This window comes from Lontra canadensis, unplaced genomic scaffold (assembly GCF_010015895.1).
Source record: "Lontra canadensis isolate GAN:19392208 unplaced genomic scaffold, GSC_riverotter_1.0 scaffold1, whole genome shotgun sequence".
Lineage (NCBI taxonomy): Eukaryota > Metazoa > Chordata > Mammalia > Carnivora > Mustelidae > Lontra > Lontra canadensis.
In genome coordinates, this window is record NW_022630995.1 from 96,927,647 (window position 1) to 96,948,707 (window position 21,061).

At 36.8% G+C, this 21,061-nt stretch overlaps 1 protein-coding gene across 1 annotated transcript in view; it reads right to left on the reverse strand.

The window, feature by feature from the left end:
• ENPEP (glutamyl aminopeptidase) overlaps nt 1-21,061 on the reverse strand; it is an 87,686-nt gene that overhangs the window by 37,006 nt on the left and 29,619 nt on the right. The window contains exons 5-10 of the mRNA XM_032859838.1: nt 19,373-19,527; nt 18,793-18,906; nt 15,549-15,683; nt 13,692-13,757; nt 8,250-8,315; nt 7,970-8,121 (exon numbers count right to left, since the gene is read on the reverse strand). Coding sequence (XP_032715729.1) covers nt 7,970-8,121; nt 8,250-8,315; nt 13,692-13,757; nt 15,549-15,683; nt 18,793-18,906; nt 19,373-19,527 — 688 coding nt within the window. The remainder of the gene's footprint in view (nt 1-7,969; nt 8,122-8,249; nt 8,316-13,691; nt 13,758-15,548; nt 15,684-18,792; nt 18,907-19,372; nt 19,528-21,061) is intronic.

Here is a 21,061-nt window from a genome sequence, read left to right on the forward strand (position 1 = left end):
CCAATGCTGACCTGACTGAAAGGACGGAGCATGCAAATACCTGGATGCCCTCTCTGCACAGCCAGGATTTCATATTCTGACCATTCCCCCGTAAAACACGGTCTCTGGGACTACACTCTGCCTAAAAGTGGACGTAAGATATACGACTAAGTTATGTAAAAAAAAAAAAATTCTCTGAAGTCTGAAGGGATCATAAGACTAAAAGGATCAAGGGTTGCGGTTATATAATTTCCTAAGTTTAGAATGCCTTATAGGATCTAATCTAATGTGAGTAAAATAATAGATTTGAGTACAAAATATCAATAAATGGAAATTACATAAATGGAGCGAGAGAGTCTTGTATATGTTACCTAAAATTTAGGAGGATCAGATTTCATTTTTAAAGGCAGAATCCAGTTTTTTGTATCTAACACTCTAATGAACTCTGGTGGTATTAAATATGGTCAACATAATTTTCGCTAAAGAAATTGACTTTGATTGCCCCAAAATAACATGCCTACTTCCCTTTTCCGCCGTCTACATTGAGTGGATTCCTGAAGACATGTCCCTGATAGGGAATTCCCCCTAATGGAGACAAGAAATTTTTTTTTAAGTTTTTATTTATTTATTTGAGAGAGAGAGAGAGAGTGAGAGAGAATATGAGAGGGAGAAGGTCAGAGGGAGTAGTAGACTCCCTACAGAGCTGGGAGCCCGACGCAGGACTCGATCCTAGGACTCCAGGATCATGACCTAAGCCAAAGGCAGTCGCTTAATCAACTGAGCTACCCAGGTGCCCAAAATTTGTTTATTTCTACCAGATGGTTGAGACCACAGTGTTAAAACAGTAACTTATAACACGTGTGGACCATTTGCATTGTACAAAGTTTGTGGTCTGTAAGAATTCCCTAATCTTGGAATATTTAAGCAGTGAGGAAAAGGAGGAAGACATTGAGTTCATAGTACAACTTAATCACATTTCCCACCAGACAGAAATATACCTAGAGAGAGAGTGGGTGAACATTAGGGCTGGAGAAAAGGCTAATTCCTTTCTGGGGTCATTAGGGCATATGTTACGATCTAGGTTTTCAATCAAGTAAAAAATCATGAAGGATTACTTTTGATATAATGTTTTCTCTCCTATTTGTTCAGGAGCTGCTATAGATTTTTAACAAATGTTCTCAACAGGATAGCACATGTTTTCTGGGCTTATTTTTCTATGCATATATAACTTTTTTTTACAAAAATGGAGCAAATAGATTGACTTTATGATAAGTGATCATTAAAAATCATGTATCGAGGGGCGCCTGGGTGGCTCAGTGGGTTAAGCCTCTGCCTTTGGCTCAGGTCATGATCCCAGCATCATGGAATCGAGCCCCATATCAGGCTCCCTGCTTGGCAGGAAGTCTGCTTCTCCCTTTCTCACTCCCCCTACTTGTATTCCCTCTCTCGCTGTGTCTCTGTCAAATAAATAAAACTTTTAAAAAAATCATGTATCGAATCTAAATAAAATAAAAATGGTATCTGAAGATAAAAACTAAAGAAAATGCTAGAGGAAAAGTATAAATGTTATATAGTTCCATGTTCTAAATCTTGATGAGTACAATTTAAAGATTTGTTATAACTTAAAAAGTGAAGACCTGATAATATATTTCATTTGCTGGGTAATAAATTTTTTTATTTGTGTTAAGGGGAATGCATAACCAAGAAGTAGTTTAAAAAATGCAATCCCACCATTTTAAAAACAGTGTTTGGTATGTCTTTGGCTTAACAAATCAGTGGATACATATGACAGAAGGGAAAAATTACTATGAAGCTTTAAGTTTGTTTCTCAGAGAAATATTTTAAATTTTAATATCTAGAGGCTACTAAATAGCAGTTTTAAATATGGCCAATCTAATCTGCTAGAACATAAAACAGTAACTATAAAATAAACAGTTTATAGTTAATAGAATGATCACACAAATTATTATATGGATTTTTTTAATTATCACCCAAGATTGAGGGTTTCAGTTCATTCATATTTATGAAGAGGAAAGAATGAAAACAAAGCTCTTCTATTATACTCTTTCCTTTCCAAAATAAAGAGAAGATAAGTATTACAGGCACTCCCTGACTGATCTCATTTGGTGTAGGAACTCAAATTTCCTTTGTTTTGGCATGAACTATTAATTTTCAATATTTGCATACAGCAAGATACCCAGTTCATATGAAGGTCATTAACTGTGGGGGAGCTGAGTGTCTGATGTTTCCAGAAGAGGTTGTAACAAGGGGAGCACCCTGGCTTTCTTGACGTTCTTCCTGCTCAGGTACCAACTAGTATCTTGAAAGTAGCTAATTTAATAATTCTTGTTGCTCTCCATTCTCTGATGTCTTGGACAGGAAGTTTGAGTTTTGGCAGTTTGAATCATTGGAAACACCCGAGTGCTATTAGTGTGACTTAATTTTCAAAGCCCTGAATTGGAAGCCGGGAAACAGGTTGTGTTACTCATCAGATAGAGTACGTATGACAAAGTTCTCTAAAAATTTGGCTATGGCCACTATAGAACAAGATGAGAACGATTTTCTAAAATGAGATACTTATCTGCAAATTCATCCAGTGCAGTTCCCTGCATATCGTTTGTTTTTTAGTGAGAAATTTGAGCTCAACCTCATCTTTGGAATACCTGCCACACCCCTCCAGCTCAGGGCCACTCTCCTCCTCTCCTTAGGCAGACCCCATCCTCTGTCTCACCTCTTGCGTGAGTCATTCACTACAGTTACCATAGTAACTGGCCTCCCTGCTCCCACTCTTGCCCCTAATCTGACCTACTCTCTTTAATGCAGCCAGAGGAGAACTTGGAAAAATGTAAAGGTGAGCCTGCCAAGTCTCTCTTTGAAGTCCTCGAATTTGCACACTATTGTGCAAAATCGTGAACACGGTGTGCACGCCTGGCCCCTGCTTCCTCTCTCACTGCTGGGCCCGTGCGTCTCTGCTGTTCAGCTTCTTGGAGCCAGACTGCCTGTGTTCAAATCAAAGTGCCATTACCTACAGTCTGTGTAACCTTGAATCAATTATTTCATCATTTCCAGTTACTTCTCCATTTCCTCACCTGTTATGATAAAATGCTCCAAAGTGCTTACAGTAGTGCCAGCTACTTAGTAAATTCTCAGTAAGTTGCATATTTTATGGGTACTGTTACTTTTAAAACTCTGGAGCCTTCATACATGTAGTTTCTGTTTTGAACACCACCACCGCCCCTCCTCCACCCCCACCATGGTGGTCCCTTGGTATCAATCTACTCAGCTTAAATCTCACTTCCTGAATGTCTTCCCTGGCCCACCCTCCTCAAGCTCACCCCCCAACACGCCCATTAACCAGGCTCAGTGTATCAATGGGCACATACGGAGGGAGAGCGTAATCATTGTGAAACTCCCCAAGGAAAGCTTGTTTCAGAAGAGAGAAATGTTTTTGAGTTTTAATATCTAAAGTCTCCAGCAGTATTAAATTTGGCCAATCTTAATTTGCCAAACAAAACAGTAACTCTAAAAGAACCAGCTTATAGAATTTCTGGGAAACCTTTGTCATACCCTATAATTGTCCTTCCTTGTGTTATCTTAATTGCTACCAAATAATTGGTCTTGTGATTATATATATATATATATATATATATATATATACACATACACATACACACACACTATATAATAAGATCACTGAGACTATTAATAAGGAGATAAAGAGGGCAAAGGGCCTTTTCAGTGGAAATCGGGCGGTGGAGATTAGATATCACTGGCAGTGGCCGTGGGTGCCAAAGTCTCTCTACCAAACCAAGTATTCAGAAGTTGAAAGAAGAAACCATTAAAACTGGCATGGGTGATGGGTATTAGTTGAACCTATTGTGGGAATCATTTCACAATATACCTAAATCAAACCATCATGTTGTATGTCTTAAACTTATACATGATGCTTGTCAATTATTTCTCAATAAAACTGGGAAAAAAAAATTGGCAAGGGTGAAACTGAAACATTATCCATGCGACCAGTGCCACACATCCCGTGTTGTTCCCATTTAGCCAGGATCCTGTGTAGACGGAAGCTCATCTGTTATAATGGAGGGCTGAGATGATACCCCCAAAGTGGTTTACCCAGGTTTTTGTGGCCAGCCCCATACCAGAGGTCCTGAGATCCTGATTTCCTTCTCTTCTGTTGGCAGTGATTGGCACCCCAGAAATGCATACAAAATTAACTAGTCACACAGAAGTGGATATAATATTGAGACTTTCTGTACAAACTATATTCACACTAAATGTGATCAGTTGAAATCACGGGCTGTGTTGCACATGTTTCATCAGCTTTTACAATATTTGAAACATTTTTAAAAATCTGGCAAATTACTATGCAACTAATGAATCATTGAACACTACGGCAAACAGTAATGATGTACTATGTGTTGGCTAATTGAACTTAAATTTTTAAAAAAAGGAAAATATTCTGGCGAATTAGAGGGAAATGACATTGTATTTATAATTTTAACTGAAATTCTTAAGATTCCTTAACTCAGTAGTCATATTTAAATGTCTAGAAAAGTCTGAGTTTGTAAAGTTAAAGGTTTCATTCTCAATATGCTAAAAATGCCCAAGAAATTGATATATTCCATAAATTTTAATGTTAGATTGATAAAAACATTTTTATTCATTTTTAAAAAAAAGCTTTTTAATCAATTTTTTAAAAACATTTAAAAAATATTTTAAAATTCAGTTTATAAATCTGTATCTTTAGCTGTTTGTATTTTGAAATTCTAAATGGGATTGAATAAAATTTTAAGTGGTGATGTTCAGAAGTTTCTTATAAATGATATTAGCAAGACAATTTGAGTGATTGAGTTTATAATTGCTGTTTAAATAATCAGAATTTCATTTGTGCAATTTATAAATAGAAACATCTCATCAAAAACTAGGAAGACTGGGGTACCTGGGTGGCTCAGATGGTTAGGCATCTGTCTTTGGCTCAGGTCACAATTGCCAGGTCCTGGGATTGAGGCCCATGTCTGGGTTCCCAGCCCAGGAGGGAATCTGCTTCTCCCTCTTGTCTGCCTCTTCCCCTGCTCATACTACCCCCCCCCCCACAAATAAACAAATAAAATCTTTAAAAACAAACAAACAAACAAACTGGAAAGACTGCTATTGAAAAGCCAGGCTCCTTTTGCACCCTTTCTACAGGCCAGCTCCTCTCTTAGAAGCATCATCTTTTAAAAAATACTTCTGGATTTAATTCCCCTGATGGCTAATTCTGTAACTCTAAATAGCTCTTTTTATTTTTTTTGCGCCAGATAAGATTTGTTAACTCATCCATGAGATGGGGTGATTTAGTTTTCTTATACTAATTTCTTTTCCATTCTCCCATTAACAGTCAAAATTTAAGAAAGCAAAATTATTATTACTTTTCTATAGGTTATAATTGTTCCTTTCAATTACGTACTCAAGCTATCATTTCCTGTCTCATAAATTTTAGTATTGCTCTTCTCTCCTAACTGTAAAACAGGAGATTTTATCCCTATTTTACAGGGAGAAGAAACTGTAGGCTATCCTGTGGAGTGCTGGTAAATACTTAACAACGGGCTCTTGGGGATGGTGGAACCGAACACAATATTTGCTGGTTTCCATGAACTCACCATATGATCGATTTCAAACTACCAGCATGAGGCTCTGAGGTGGAATTAGGGTCAGCACCAGCACACCATTAAATTAGTACCCAACCCGTCCTTCTACCTCCCCTCCCTCTTCCACCTCCTTTCTTCTGCCAGCTTTTTTTCTTATTACAGTGTTAAGACTGCTTCTATTTGCAATCTTCTCTGCCTCTGTAACAGAATTTTATCTTATTCATCCCTGATTATACAAGTTAAAAGCCAGTAAGCAACGCTTATGAAATCATACTCTTGTATACATATTGTTGGCCAGGAAGTATGTTGGAGTTCCATTTCCTTTTCTACTGGCTGATTTCATGGCCCCCTGAGTCATTTCAATAAAAAATGTACCCTAACTCTCTAACATAGGGGTCAAATGACTCTTTTATCTTGTATTTAGCAATGGCATAAAATTATTCTACCTGGTTTATATTTTTGGATCACGATTTTTACATACAGCCTTAATTTGTTTTCTCTCATTTTCTCCTTGATAGTTGACTTAACTGATGGGCCTTCACTAGCTCCTCAGGTATTTTCATTCTCTCAACCCTACTTGCTTTTTGCTGGCCATCACCTACCTGAGCCCACTCATCGGGCTCTTACGCATGGCACTGTGAGCCCCTTGGCTCACTAATGGCCAACATTTTCTCTCATTTTTTCCTTGGTTGGATGCATTGTTTCCTGGGTCCATGTCTTCTTCTTTTTTTTTTGATTTATCCATATTTTTCCTCTTTCTTCTCCCCCAGTCACTTCTAAGAAGTGCTGTGTAGAAAGCCTTTTCTGGGGCTCTGTGACTGAAAATGTCTTTGCTGTGCTTTTGCATTTGGTTTAGTTTGGGTAGGGAAGTGGAGGCTGAAAATATTTTTTCTTCAACTATCTTAGATGACTGTAACATTCCTGAGGGTGTAGCTAAGTATATATATTTTTTTTCCTTTTTTGTACTGTGTAGTCTATGGGACCTTTTATTCAGAATCCCTGTGTCCTTTATCATTTCTTTGATGTAATTTGCCTCTCAGGTTTCTCTGCTTTCTCTTTTGAGAGACATCTCTTAGTTGGGTACTGGACATTGCCTATTTATCTTCTTTCACATTTGTCAGTTCTATGTGTTTGCCATCTAATTTGAGACAGTTCCCCAAATTTATTTCTACTTGGTCAAATAATTATTTGATGACCAAAAATTTAAACTTCCAGAGCAATTCTGTATTTTAAGTTTGTTTTTTCCAAAGAAATTCTGCTCATAGTAAACGGGTGTTAATAGCTTCTTTGATCTCCAAAAGTATTTCATAAATTTATTTTCTATTTCTCCAATTGTGTTTGTTATAGAGACAGGTTTTTTTGTTTACTCAAGTAGGATCTTACCTTTTACGTTTTTAGGATTTTACCTTTTATATTTTTTAATGTGTCATGTGATCTTAATGGTCCACCCATATTTCAGAAAGAAGGACTAAATTAAATATTTTTGGTATCTTGTAGGTAATCCCTCTGCTGTTGAGAGGTGAGGTGTATTTTTGAAACAGGCTCTTCCTCTGAATAGGAAGTCTGACTGGGAGCTCTGTGTATGTATAAGGGGAGCTGGCAGCTCTAGCCCATCCATCCCACAAATGCCATGAGGAGGAAAGCTTTACTCTGGGCATCCTAACCAAGTGAAAATCCTTAGCTCTCCTCCACTGTTTTAGTCAATTTATTTAGGGGGAGGGAAAGAGCCTTTGGATTTTTGCCTTGGGTCATTGCCAGGCTTCTGGCAGACCTCTGAGAGCTCTCAACAGGGAAGGATAGCAGTAGATGAAGGGGAATGGAATGGGGGTGTGTCTAACTGGCACAATTGTCCTGAGTCTAGACTTCAAATTAATTGCCCTGTTTTGAGCCTCACTTCTCACTCCCGCGCTCCACTCTTCGTGCTGACAGTGAGCCCAGAGCCTGCCCAGGGAGAGGGAAGCTACTTCTACTTCTAGTGCAAGTCCCTTTTTATCTGGCTGCATCTACCTTTGTTTGTTTTCTACCAATATTTCTCCTTCTGGCCTATCTTCTAGAATTCTATGATGTATCTTGCCCCTCCTCTTTTCTTTCCTTTATGAGTTTATTTCTTTTAGCATTTCTGTTTTTTATTCAGTGATTTCTGGGAAGGACAGGACTTGGATGCATGTGCTTAGTCCACCATTTTGAACTTGGAGATCATGGAGCTATCTTTGAATGCTTTTGCTTCCTAAAGACACTGTGCTTTTATATTATCACCCATAAATCATGTACTGAAGAGCATGATCCAAACAAATGGCCAGTATTTCCATCAAATTTCTGCTTTTTTCTTGAAATGCTTTATAGATCCTTACCCAAGATCTGAATGTGGCTCAGAAAGATTAGCTTTTGAGTCCAACAGAAAGCGTTTCTGTGTGATGTTCCTCATATCTTTGACATTAAGTACAGGATAGCCCATCTGTTTGGTCCATGTATCCATTACTTCTTTCACTGGTAGATTACTTGCCTGATATTTAAGGAACATGAGGAATAATTAGTAAATTAGGGGAATAAAATGTAGAATAGTCAGATAAAGAAATGACTGATAAATCATTTGTTAATCAGACAAAGAAACAATTGGGATACATTCCTTACCTCTTCAAGCGCTCCCCAAAAATCTTCAGTTTTTGCATTCTTGAATTTGTATTTTGCCAAGTAAATCTGTACGTGAAAGAGAACAAGTATTTTAGAAGTCAGCGTAGGGGATGCCTGGGTGACTCAGTGAAGCATATGCCTTCTTCTCATGTCATCATCTCAAGGTACGGGGATCGAGCCCCGTGTCGGGCTCTCTGCTCAGTGGAGAGTCTGCTTCTCCCTCTCACTCACACTCTCTCTCATTCTCAAATAAATACATTTTTAAAAATTTTTAAAAAGAAGTCAATGTATGCTTTCCTCATACTTCTACCACATGAGCTGAACCCTTAGATATATCTCATTCTAATGTACAATATGGCAAGTGTACCTAAAATAAAATGATACATTGTATGAAAACATTTTGTAACCTATGAAAACATTGTACAAATAATGTATTATTTATTATTTAAAATAATTTATTTATTTATTATTTAAAGCACAAATATTTTTTCCTTATTAATGATATAGCTTGTTCTTTTTAAAATCTAATGGAATTGTGGAAAGGAGAAGAAAGGTTTAATTTTTTTCAGAAGAAATATAAGATACTTAAGGGCAGTCAAGTGTTCAGCAAACAGTCAACAATCCACACATTTGTGATCCAATATGAAGAGAGATCTGTAATTCTATGATCTTCACTTAGTGTTGTTAACCACTGTAGCCCTACTGGCTACATACTCCACCTTCTTCTGCAGTGGTGTTTTCTCATCTCAGACCCTACATGACCCCCATCACACATGAGCAAGGCAATTTGCAAAGATAAAACAGGTGAGCTTGGCTCTAAGGCAGGGCTCAGCAAACTTTTTCTGTAGAAAGCTGCATTGTAAAGATATAAGTTTGGGGGGCTTTAATAGTGTCTGTCGTATCTTCTCAACTCTGCCTCTATAACACATAATATCCATAGATGATATGTAAATGAATGACCATAGCTGTCTTCCAATAAAACATTTATGCACTCTGATATCTGAATTTCGGATAACTTTCAGGTGTCATGAAATATTCTTCTTTTGAATTTCCAACCTTTCAAAATTGTAAAAGCTATTTTATTTGCAGACCTTACAAAAAATGGGTGGTGGGCCAGATTTGGCCTGCAGGTAGCAGTCAGTAGACCCCAGCTTTGAAGAAATGGATATATGATGTTTTGAATAATAATGATGATCATGATCATGATCATGAATAAATTGGGGAAATTATTCTCTTTAAAGAATGTCTTCACTCTTCAATTATTTTTAAAATATGAATTTTTAAACTCGAAGTGTCTCCCCTTTGGCCATTCTGTTCACAATATCTCTGTATATGAGTCTTCAGATATAATGTGGTGTGTCCCTAAAGAAAATTCCCAGTTTTCCCCTACTCTCATAACTGTGGTTCTCCAGGAAACCGTCCAAAGTTCCTGCCATATCATGCCTTTGTTGTTCTCAAGAATTGTCCCATTTACAATATGGACATATTTGATAGAAATGAACCTTCTTAAGTGTTCCTTGAGCTTCAAAGAAAATAACCAGTGGTTGACTTTGCACCAGACATTTTCACTCTAAGTTGCTATAATTTTCAGGAGTCACTGTGCCTTAGTCACATCAGCTTCTAAATTCCTTTCTTTTCAGGCACAGAGAGATAAAACAGTATTAACAGTACTGCTCCAAGAAGCCTGGATGAGGGTTGAGACCAGTTTGCAAAGCCGCCTTCGTATTTGTTCTTTCGATGAGTTCACTGCTCAGCACTACCACTGGAGGGCAGGCAGAGGAAAGGAGACAACATGAAAGGCACATACTCAATATTCAATTTTAGGTATTTGTTCCAGAGCTTGCACAAATCATTCATTCTAAATAAAATAATGGAATACTTAATAAGAGTAATAATTACTTATAACCATAACTACCCATTAATGATTCTTTCTAGTAAGTAGTGGCATCTTAATATTAATGTAGAGGAGTTTACTTGTACACTCACAATGTCTTGAGCTTAGAACACGCAATCTGGGAACTAGAAGGAATTTTAAATATTATCTAATGCAACAGTCACATTTTTAGGGGTGTAGGAAACTGGCGCCTAGAGGGGTGAAGAGAGTTTCCTGTGGTAACCTTAAACAAATTCCGACTCCTGGACCAGTCTCTGCAGGTTTCAGTGGTGATGTTATTATTATTGCTTTTTAAACTGTAGTTTCTTGCTTCTCCTGAAGTACAGGCTACATGGACATTTATATAAACAATATATTAAAAGAATTTTATTTTGTCTAGATTAGTACACTTCGGAATAATCTCTATTAAGAAATTTCTTTCTTTACTTCGAATGATCACAATGCAGTCATTCTACTTAAAATTTTATGGTGGCCTAGGTCTCCCCAATGATAGTCCCTCATTAATTGGTATTGGGATGGTAAAACAAAAGGAAAGGAGCCTTGTTTCTGTTACTAGTGTCCCAGGAAGGGAAAGGCCCATATTCCAGCTGAGCCATTCCTGTCCTATCAGGGATACTGCTGATACTAGGAGAAAAAGAAAGGATGGATATGTTTCTCAGCTTGATTTCATGACCGTGTACTATTACGAATGCCCCCTTTTCTAGTATGATTTTTTAAAGATTTTATTTATGTATTTGACAGAGAGATCACAAGTAGGCAGAGAGGCAAGCGGAGGGTGGGGGGAATCAGGCTCCCTGATGAGCCGAGAACGGGATATGAGCCTTGATCCCATGGGGGACCCTGAGACCATGACCTGAGCTGAAGGCAGAGGCTTAACCCACTGAGCCACCCAGGCACCCTCTAGTATGATTTTTTTTATGCACAAGCACAGCCCTAAAGATTTTCCAGATGATGGTTTTGCCCTATCTCCCTGCATTCTGCACCTGCTTTGTTGTCTGAGATGGAGTTTGGGGGAAGGGGATGAGCATGAAAGAGAACAGAGCTGGCCATCTCCAGATTGCCTGCCACACCAAGTTAGCTCATGAAGAGTCACTTTGGACAGAAAGTTAGTATTTGTAAGGGAAAATTTTTGAATGGTGTCACAGATTGTGGGACTTAGAGGCAGCAATCATAACATGATGATAACTCAAGGAGAGATACTATTCGGATACTTGAATGAAGGAAAGGAATGTTCCAGTTGGTTTGAGAACAATTGAGTGTGGCCTATACTATTTTCAGATATGAGCTAGTGATTGAAGATTGTACGGGAAAAGAGAGGGTTTTAGTGGGTGTTTTTGTTGTTGTTGTTTTGGTAAATTTATTCCACAGCACTATGATGGCATGAAAAACATTAATACCTGTTCATTCTAGTTCAGTTTCTAGCTTCATCTGTAGTCATAGGATGGAGGAAGACAGTTTTCACTTGAGAAATATTAGTTTTAGACCATTTGTGGCTTTTTAATTAATTATACCATAGATATTGGGCTAACAGAAATATGGGAGTATTTCTGAGTTATTAGCATAGCTATTCACTTTTAAGGACTCTGTTGGTACATCCCTAGAAGTTACCACAAAAATCATTTAATTTGAAGTCAGTTTTGAAGATTCTAAGAATGTGTTACTGATCAGTTTCATTTATAATGAGCACTATGCAAATGGAATTTTCAAAAAATAATTGTTTTTGTTTTTTTCTATATTTTATAACATTTATTATAGACCATTCATTCACTCCAGAAACACTTTTTGGATTGCCTAACATGCATATTGCATTCTACTAGATACTGGAATATAATGCAAAGATATAGAAGACCGAGTTCCTCACTGAAGGTGCTCACTGTAAGAGAAGATATGATGAAAAATGTGTTTGAATTTGAGGGGAAAGTTACAAGATGTTCTAATGTGCACATAAGAACAAGCACATAGCTTTTCCCTTTCTGCCAGTGTCCACACGGAATTTTTGATTAATGGACAAAAGGATTTAAATGTATGGATGTACTACTTGAATATTTCCCAAGTTCTGGTCTTATTTCTTACTTTCATAGTCACCTAGAAATTTCAGCATTGGGTAGGAAGGGACTGTTTCCATTTGGGGGAGCCCAGAGAGTGCTGGATGTCACATAAGAAGACTTGAAGGAATGGGGAGTAGGTATTGTCCTGGGGAATCACACTGAAAAGAAGTACTAGCATTCTTTGGGAGAGTTGGCGAGGTGCTGCTCTGACCTGTTTTCTGCTTTCTGGACTGGCTGCCATCACCACTGCTCTGCCAGACTACCTGGGGCATCACAACAGAGAGGATGGAGATGGAAGGGAAAAAGTAGGAAGACTATTCCATCTCTAGGCTGCAATGGTGCCAACCTGCAGACAGGACCATTGCTGGGACAGATTGTAGCAACACTGACAATAATAAACAATGAATTTTGGAACACACAAAAAAATTAAATTAAATTTAAAAAAAGAAAAATGTCAAAAGGACTTGAATGCACCTTTTCCAGTGTACTAAAAAAAATCTTGAAGCTTCTAGTGTTTCCATTTACATTTGAAAAATAAATTAGAATTTTAATATGCAAAAAAAAATTTAAAAATTTAAAAAATACTCCTTTAGTGTAAAAAAAACAAAACAAAACAAAACAAAACAAAACCCCGAGTGACTTGGCTTAGGTTTTGCTAGAAAAATGAAATTGAAACTGAAATATCCCCTGGAGTAATCAGCTTAAGTGGGATGTGTGAAATACTTTTGAAAATTTATTATCATTTCTGTTTCTAAAAGGAAGGAGGCCCTCTTTATTCACTGTTGACTCCATCATAATAGGAATGTGTATATTTGCCATTTTTTAAAAATCCAACAAGGAAAAAGTCCTTTTACAAACTGGAAGGGAAGACTTTTATACGTATATTTAAGTTCTTATGTCATGTCGCCATGGACTGAATTGTGTTCCCTGAAATTCAGACACTGAAGCTCTAATCTCCAATGTGATGGTGTTTGCAGCGTCTGGTTTAGATGAAGTCATGAGGGTAGGATCCTCATGGGGATTGATGTCTCTCTGATAAGAGGCACCAGAGAGCTCTGTCTCTTGCTCACTCCAGGACAGAGCAAAGAGGCAGCCATCTGCAAGGCAGGGAGACAGCCCTCTCCAACACACGAATCTATGGGGATGTGGTCATAGACTTCTCAGCCCCCAGAACAGTGAGAAAATACACTTCCGTTGTTTAAATGACCGGGCTGATGGTATTTATTACGGCAGACTTAGCTAATATGTGTGTAAAGAGTATCTAAAATAACTAAGAAATCCATTCAACTTCTCCATGAAATTTCTGCTAAATGGTAATTACAGAGACAGTGTAGGCACTTAGCTGGGTGTGAAGTCACCTTCTCATGTTTTGCTATTTAATCTCTCCTAAGGAGAGAAAAAGTAAAAAGGGGGTTGTCCTTAATTAACCACATATTGTCACCCATCAGCCATTGATCAGTGTAGCTTACGTTTAATACTATTAAAAGTAATAAATCACACCTGACATCCTCTTTGAAATTTCTCTGGTGTCATCCAGTCTTCAAGCATTCTCAGAATGGACGCTCCCTATGGTAGAAAAGAATGGCAGGTTGAACTAGTAAAGGATAGACAGGAAACAAACACCGGGGATTGCAATTGTGACCAGTATTGCAATATCTTATTTGTGAGATTATGTCTTCAAGATGACCCTACTAAATCACTTGGCCATAACTCCATAGTTTTAGGGTAAAAAATGTGATTTGGCACACCCCCTATATCTCCGCCTCTAAAATAACTAAAAGGTAAAGAGAAATTGATACAGTAGCCATCATTTCAGTGACTTAAGGTTTAAATAATTACTGCACTTCACCAGATGAACCAGCAGATGGGGCTTTTCTAATGAAAGAGAAACGTTAGAACACTTAGAAAACTCCTCTATTTTTCAGGGACTAAGGAAAGTAATTCCATGATAAAATTCTGCTTACTTCTTAAAGTATATTTCAGTACTTCAAAAAGATTACATTTAGTGGAAATAGTTAGTTGAGGAATTATCTGGTCAAATAGTTTAATATAGTTAGATATATCATTAATGCCTAAAATCCTCTTCAAAAGTAGTTTATCTCATTTGGTTTTATTTTATCTGAAGAATCTGAGGAACTCCTCTGCTCTCAACTTTCTCTGCATATGTTATAAGATTAATACTAAAATTCACTATTTATACTTTTAAATCAATTTTCAAGTAACTTGCCAGAAAAACATGTGCTTCCCTAGTAAGGGAGCAATTTTTACTGTCATTTAAGTACACATTATTTTTGTACCTACTAGAAGGCTAAAGACTTAGAACATTTATTTATTTATGACCTAATATCTTAAACCCATGGAATATCTCTGACTCAAAGAAACTGATTTAATAAAATATAAGTGTCCCCATGTGAGTTATTATAACATACCATAAGTGGATTAGAAATGTCCATTTTAACAGAGGAAAGAATTATTGGTAATGTGAGACAAAAATGAAAGGATGCCATGGGAATAATGACATGGGAATAATGACACAGAAAGCCAAAAATATGATGTTATAACTTTGAAACGGTAAGACATAGAAGGCTTTTTTCACTCAAGCCATTTTATCTAGTATTCATTTTAATAATTATAATATTTTGTTTTAAATAAAAAACCTTAGGTATTACCCAGAATAACAAAATAGATTCATTTTCATCGGCCTTTGAGCCACTAGCATAGTGGGTAAGCCATGACCAGCAAAAGGGAAATGACTAAATTATACTGCATGCAGGCATGAAGTTGTTTGGAGGAGGAGCTATAGGAAAAGCTGTGGGAGAAAGTGGGTCACTGTAGATCTACAGTAGCTTTGCAGACCATGTTCATGGATAAAAATGCCCCATCTACAACATGCTCATAAAGTCATCTTCATATCATATAAAAATGATTAAAAGTCATTTCTTCAAACTGAGTTGGGTTTAACTTCTTACTGCCTTCCCTAAAGGATTCTATTAGAAAAGGTATCCACATATATGGCACCAAAGACCACATAGCAGAAGATTAGCTGTCCTTTAAAAAGTCAAATAAAATAATTTTAAACTTGAAGCTTGAAATGTAAATGTTCAGTTAGAATGAAAGAGGTTATAAACAAAAGTGAAAGGAGAAATTTTTAAAAATCTGATTCAAAATCCTGTGACAATGACCAGCATTGATCAGTTTGACTGAAAAGTACAAACTGTTGAATATTCAGCAACCAGAATAAGCTCTACACTGTTTCCTAGAGCCCATTAGCATAGTCTCACCATTCTTTCCATTTTTAGCATTTACTGAAAGTCACTAAACAGGAAGATGTTCACAACAATGTCATATTTTCCCTACCTTGCTATAGGATATTCCATCAAAAACAGATGTTATTTCAGCAGGAGTTGTCACGGTGACAACAATTGGGTGTGAAGACATCAAAGAATCATCCTCTTGCACAGGTAACACATCTTCAAGTAACATCTGGTCTCTCTGAAAGGACAAAATGAACCAAAAAAAGACAGCACTTCCTTTATTCTAGCTCATATTTCAAAATATCATTTATATATCACTTGGGGGAAAATAAATATAAATGACTCAAATTACTTAAGACAAGGATTAGGTGTTTAAGTTAATCATATTTTACCCTTATTGATCTACACTGATTCCATTCTCTCTTTTTATTGTAATTTCTTTGACTTCAACCCTATATGATGGGACAAGAAGACACAAGCATCTGTGAATTCTGTTTCTGCTACTTCTGCATGACTTTAAGACACGTGCCACACTTTTTAAGCCCTATTTCTGTAACCATGCAATGGGAATGATATCACCTCACAGATTTGTTCTCAGAATTAAGACAGGATACATGTTGACCAAAAATTGGTGTTCAGGATTTTTTTTTTGGTCAACCAATTATTAGAATTTGGATGATTCATACTTAATCAAAGAAAATATTAGTTCTTGCTTTAGTTCTAATAATCATCTTCTCATCCCAATGCTATGTTTTCTCAGCAAAATAGAATGGTTAAGAGGTCTAGCCCTGTAGTCAGACTTTCATGGTTTATAGCTCAATTTTTCCATTTTCTAGGTATGTAAGTTTAAGGTCTCTAACCCATCAAATAGGGACAATAGTGGCTTATGCTTTTAGAACTGTTAGAGAATTCAATGATAATGCATGCTATGCATTTGGCATAGTAACTGGCAGAGCGAAACCTAACACATTAGCTGCTATTATTATTTTGATTTTTAATCAATTAGATTAGAATCAATTTCATTCTGTTAAATCATTACTTTAAAAAAATCAAGATTTATGGTCTTAATTAAAAACATTCCCGAAAGAAGAGCGAGCTATATTTACATTTTCCAATTTTGTGATTTCCATTTATAATAGGCAAGGCACTATTTTCAAGTGATGACCACCAATCAAGGTAATTTTCACTTGGATTTTAAATTTTGTTAAACCTAAGAGGCTTAAGTTAAGTAGAAAGAATTCAGTTCTCAGTGTCAGGAAATCTGACAATGGTTTTGGTTGTGTTACCAATTGTCTATTTGAGACTGGAAAGTTTTATTCCCTTTCTGGGCGTCAGCTTTTTCACTATGAAATGAGGCTCCACTGTTGTGGTACTTATCAGGCTTTCCCACAATCTGTTTGTATCTCTTCCCCTCCACCCACCAGAACCTTAACTGGGAACTCCTTGGAGGCAAGAAATAGGTTTTCTTCTGTTTGGGATCCTCTGTAGTGTTCACTGAACACAGAAGATTTAATAAATGTATAAAAAAATGGTTGGATGGACAAATGGGTGGAAGAATGTTTGGGATGGACGATGTGATTAAATTTAATTTAAGAACTGCATACTTGGGGTGCCTGGGTGTCTCAGTCAGTTAAGCATCTGACTCTTGATTTCAGCTCTGGTCACGGTCTCAGGGTCGTGGAATCAAGCCCTTTGTTGGGCTCTGTGCTCAAGCAGATATTCTCTCTCTCTCCTTCTTCCTTGCCCCTCCCCACTGCTCGCTCTCTTTCTCTCTCTCTCTCAAATAAATATATAAATCTTAAAAAAAAGAACTTCATACTAAATTCTTCGGAAATTTAATTGGTGTTTTGAAATACTGAATTAGAATATTAAAATATTAAATATCTTATATATAATACAACAATATTAAAATGTTATAATTTCTTATAATATCTTGCAATAAGAAGGGCCTCAGGTTACTTTATAGAAAATAAGGAACAATATAATATTTCATTTATACAGTTTAATTTCAACAAATTACAAAAACAACAATTTTCAACATATATGAGTGATTCTCAACGAGGGAAAAGTTTTCCCCCCAGGAGTCAGCTGGAAATACCTGGACACATTTTTTTTTTTAAGATTTTATTTATTTATTTGAGGGAGAGAGAATGAGAGAGAGAGAGAGCATGAGAAGGGGGAGGGTCAGAGGGAGAAGCAGACTCCCTGCCAAGCAGGGAGCCCGATGCGGGACTCCATCCCGGGACTCCAGGATCATGACCTGAGCTGAAGGCAGCTGTTTAACCAACTGAGCCACCTAGGCACCCCACCTGGACACATTTTTGGTTTTACAACTGGGGAGGGAGGGTTGCTTGCATCTAGCATATATGGACCAAGAATAACCCTTAATTTCCTAAAATGCACAGGACAACCCCCACAATTGTAAACCACTCCCAAATTATCTGGCACAAAATGTCAATATTTCCATGGTTGACAAATCCTGATGTAGATTAAAGTTTTAAGCAGGAATCATTGTAAATTAAGTTTCTTACTTTTTAAAGTAGGTTATGGAAAGGGGCTAAGGGGGCTGGCTTTAGGCATATAAGGGTGTGTTTTTATTTTTTCCAGTGGAGGGCAGTAGTCTCTACATTATGAGACCTGTAATTCCTACTTTTACACAGCAACACACTTCAACTTCCACATATACAAACAGATAAGAGCACTTACACCATCTAAATATCGATAAAAACAGATTAAGCTTTTCAGAAAAAAAAATCTTTAGGGTTCATAGATGTCTTTGTTCCAGGCCCCTTGGGGACACAAGGTAGGATGATACAGTAATTACATGTATTTTTTGGAGCTTTTAAGCTTACAGGATAGAGAACAATGTTCTTCTTTCATAGAGGAGAGAACTGACTCAGGATATGTCACTTGCTCAAGGTCACATCCCTATAACACTCAGTTTATGCTCTTCTCTCTTTATCACACTATTCCAACAACTTTTGTAAGGTAAGTCCTTTGCAAAATTAGACTTCGATTTTTCAAAGGATTAACACTGCAGAACTTAAATACAGAGCTGTGTTGTCTGAGCTCACTATTTTGTTTTCCTGCTTTGACACATGTTATTGAGAGACTCTGTCCAGGACATCCTCAGATTGGGGTGGTCAGTTGCCCTCCAAGGCCTGGGCATTGGCCTTCAGCAAGGTATAGTTCAGTGGAACGAACTGACTCCCCTCTGTACTCACAAAGGAATTCCCAGTTCACCACTGCACCAGGCCCCTGGCCCAGGAACATTGTCATGGTGTAAAGGTTTCAGTCACTTTGCATGAGGCCATTAGACATTAAGAGCTTATGTGTTTCGGGCTCACCATTTGCCAATCTTTTTCTGCTTCGTTTACTCCAAGGAACTCAAAGAAGGAAGCAAATCCTTCATTTAGCCACAAGTCTTCCCACCATTCCATGGTCACAGTATTTCCAAACCACTGAAATTATAAGCAATAAAGAGACAGTTAAATTATTATGCTTGTGGTAGAGAGGCCTAGAAATTTGCAATATGTTTATTTTTCCATGTAAATGTCACTGGCAGGCATTATACTTAATTAGCATTTGTTTCCTGCTTGCTTTTTTTTTTTTCTATTTCTCCCGATTTTTAAATGATCTTAAATTCTCCTTAGTTTATTGCCTTTATTTAGGTATTATTACTGGGCCTATTTAAAGTCAAACTGAAGTCCGGTGTGTATTTACTAAAAGCAAAACAACGTGTCTTAAAAGGTTTCAATGTGTCTTAAAAGGTTTTCATGGTAAGATATTTGCTAGCACTAAGAAGACAGGCAAGATTTTCTGATTGGCTATTTTTTGTTTGCTAAGTTATTATTAATCTCAATCATTCCTATCGTCTTAAGCCACTTTTAAAATAAAACAAGCTAGTTTGATATGAAGATTCTATACCTGATGCACAAGTTCATGGGCAACCACACTGGCCACCCTCTGCTGGTTTGATGAGGCTGATTCCTGGGGGTCATAAAGCAGGTTTGTTTCTCTGTAAGTGATGAGACCCCAGTTCTCCATGGCCCCAGTGCCAAAATCTGGAATAGCGATTTTATCTATGGAGAAAGAAACAATCCTGTGAGAAATACTTCTTTGAATTTGTTTATAACATTTCTTACTAAATTAAGTTCTGTGCACAAATGCTTTTTTAAAAGGCTAAAAATAATTTCTTAGAGTAAAAAACAATCATCTATTTGTATGAACTTTTCAGCCTTCATGCACTCAGACTTTCCATGGAACTTTTCCTGTTAGCCCCAGATATCAATGTGTCTTTTAGTTTTCAAAGGATACTAATGGCAATACTCTTTTCAGTTCTCTATAATTTTACGTCTTTTGTTTCTCTCTGTACTTCTTTTTTATTTGCTGTTTTTGGGCTTTTTTTTTTTTTTGAGAGTTTTACTTAGGTAACAGAAAGCATCTGTTTTTGAGGATAAGCTGTGAGGAATAAGGAAGTGACGTTTTCAAATGAAGACTTAGAGGTACACAGTTTCCCAGTGCACAGAAATATATTTCTATCCAAGGATGCAGAATATTAAAGAATATAAAATTCAATTTTCCTCTATTTCTGTACAATATGAGATCAACCCAATTCTTTACTGGTTACCACCCATTTGCATGCATTAAATAAGTTGGATCAACATGAAATAGAGTATGTTCTTTCTAAACTCTCTTCCAGACCTAAAATGTTGAATACTACCAGGAATTTCTATTCTTTATTTTTGCTTGGGCCTATAATCTTTGATAAAACATCAGACAGGAAGAGGCAGTGCCTGTCAGTTCTGTGTTAAATCCCAAACAGAAAATGTTGAGCTTGACTAGTGTACAAAATACAGATTCTTCAGCTAATGAACTATGATAAAAATGTAATTTCTTTATTATTACACATAATTTTTTGAAAGTAGGCTTTATCCCCAGTTTGGAGCTCAGTGCAGGGCTGGAACTCACAAGCCTGATATCAAGGCCCGAGCTGAGATCATGAATCAGATGCTTAACCAACTGAGCCCCTCAGGCACCCCATATTATTACTTATAGTTTAAATGAGGCATGTAAATAAAAATAAATTAAATTTTTATCTAATAGACAAGCAAAGGTCCTTTCTGGTTACCATAAAGATTCTTAAAGCTTTTTATAAAAGAACAAAAAGTGGATAGATCTTAAATAAAAGTCAGGATTACAGCAGTGGTTTCCTTTCTGTGTTATTTTCATTCTTAGGTTCGGTTATTTTGTCACAAGAATCCCACTTAAAAGGTGGAGAAGTATTCCCCGCAAGGGCTATTATTTTCTATAATATTATGGAGTGTAATTTTTACCTAATCCTTGAAAGGATGGACTTCTTTGTGACCTCATTTCTCTAGTGAGTATTGACATTATAATTAATTAACTCCATTGTATTTAATAAGTGGGGAGTGTAATAAATGCAGAAGTCAACTGTACAGAAAGTCTAAGACAGAGTCAACTCAGTAAGGATTGAAAATGCATTTAAAAGTATAAAGAAGAAGGTGTATGGGGGGAAGGGAAAAGGGGAACAGAGAAATAAATTTGTGAGAGTTCCACTGCCTGCTTTATCCTGGGTGGTTCAAGTAAGATAAA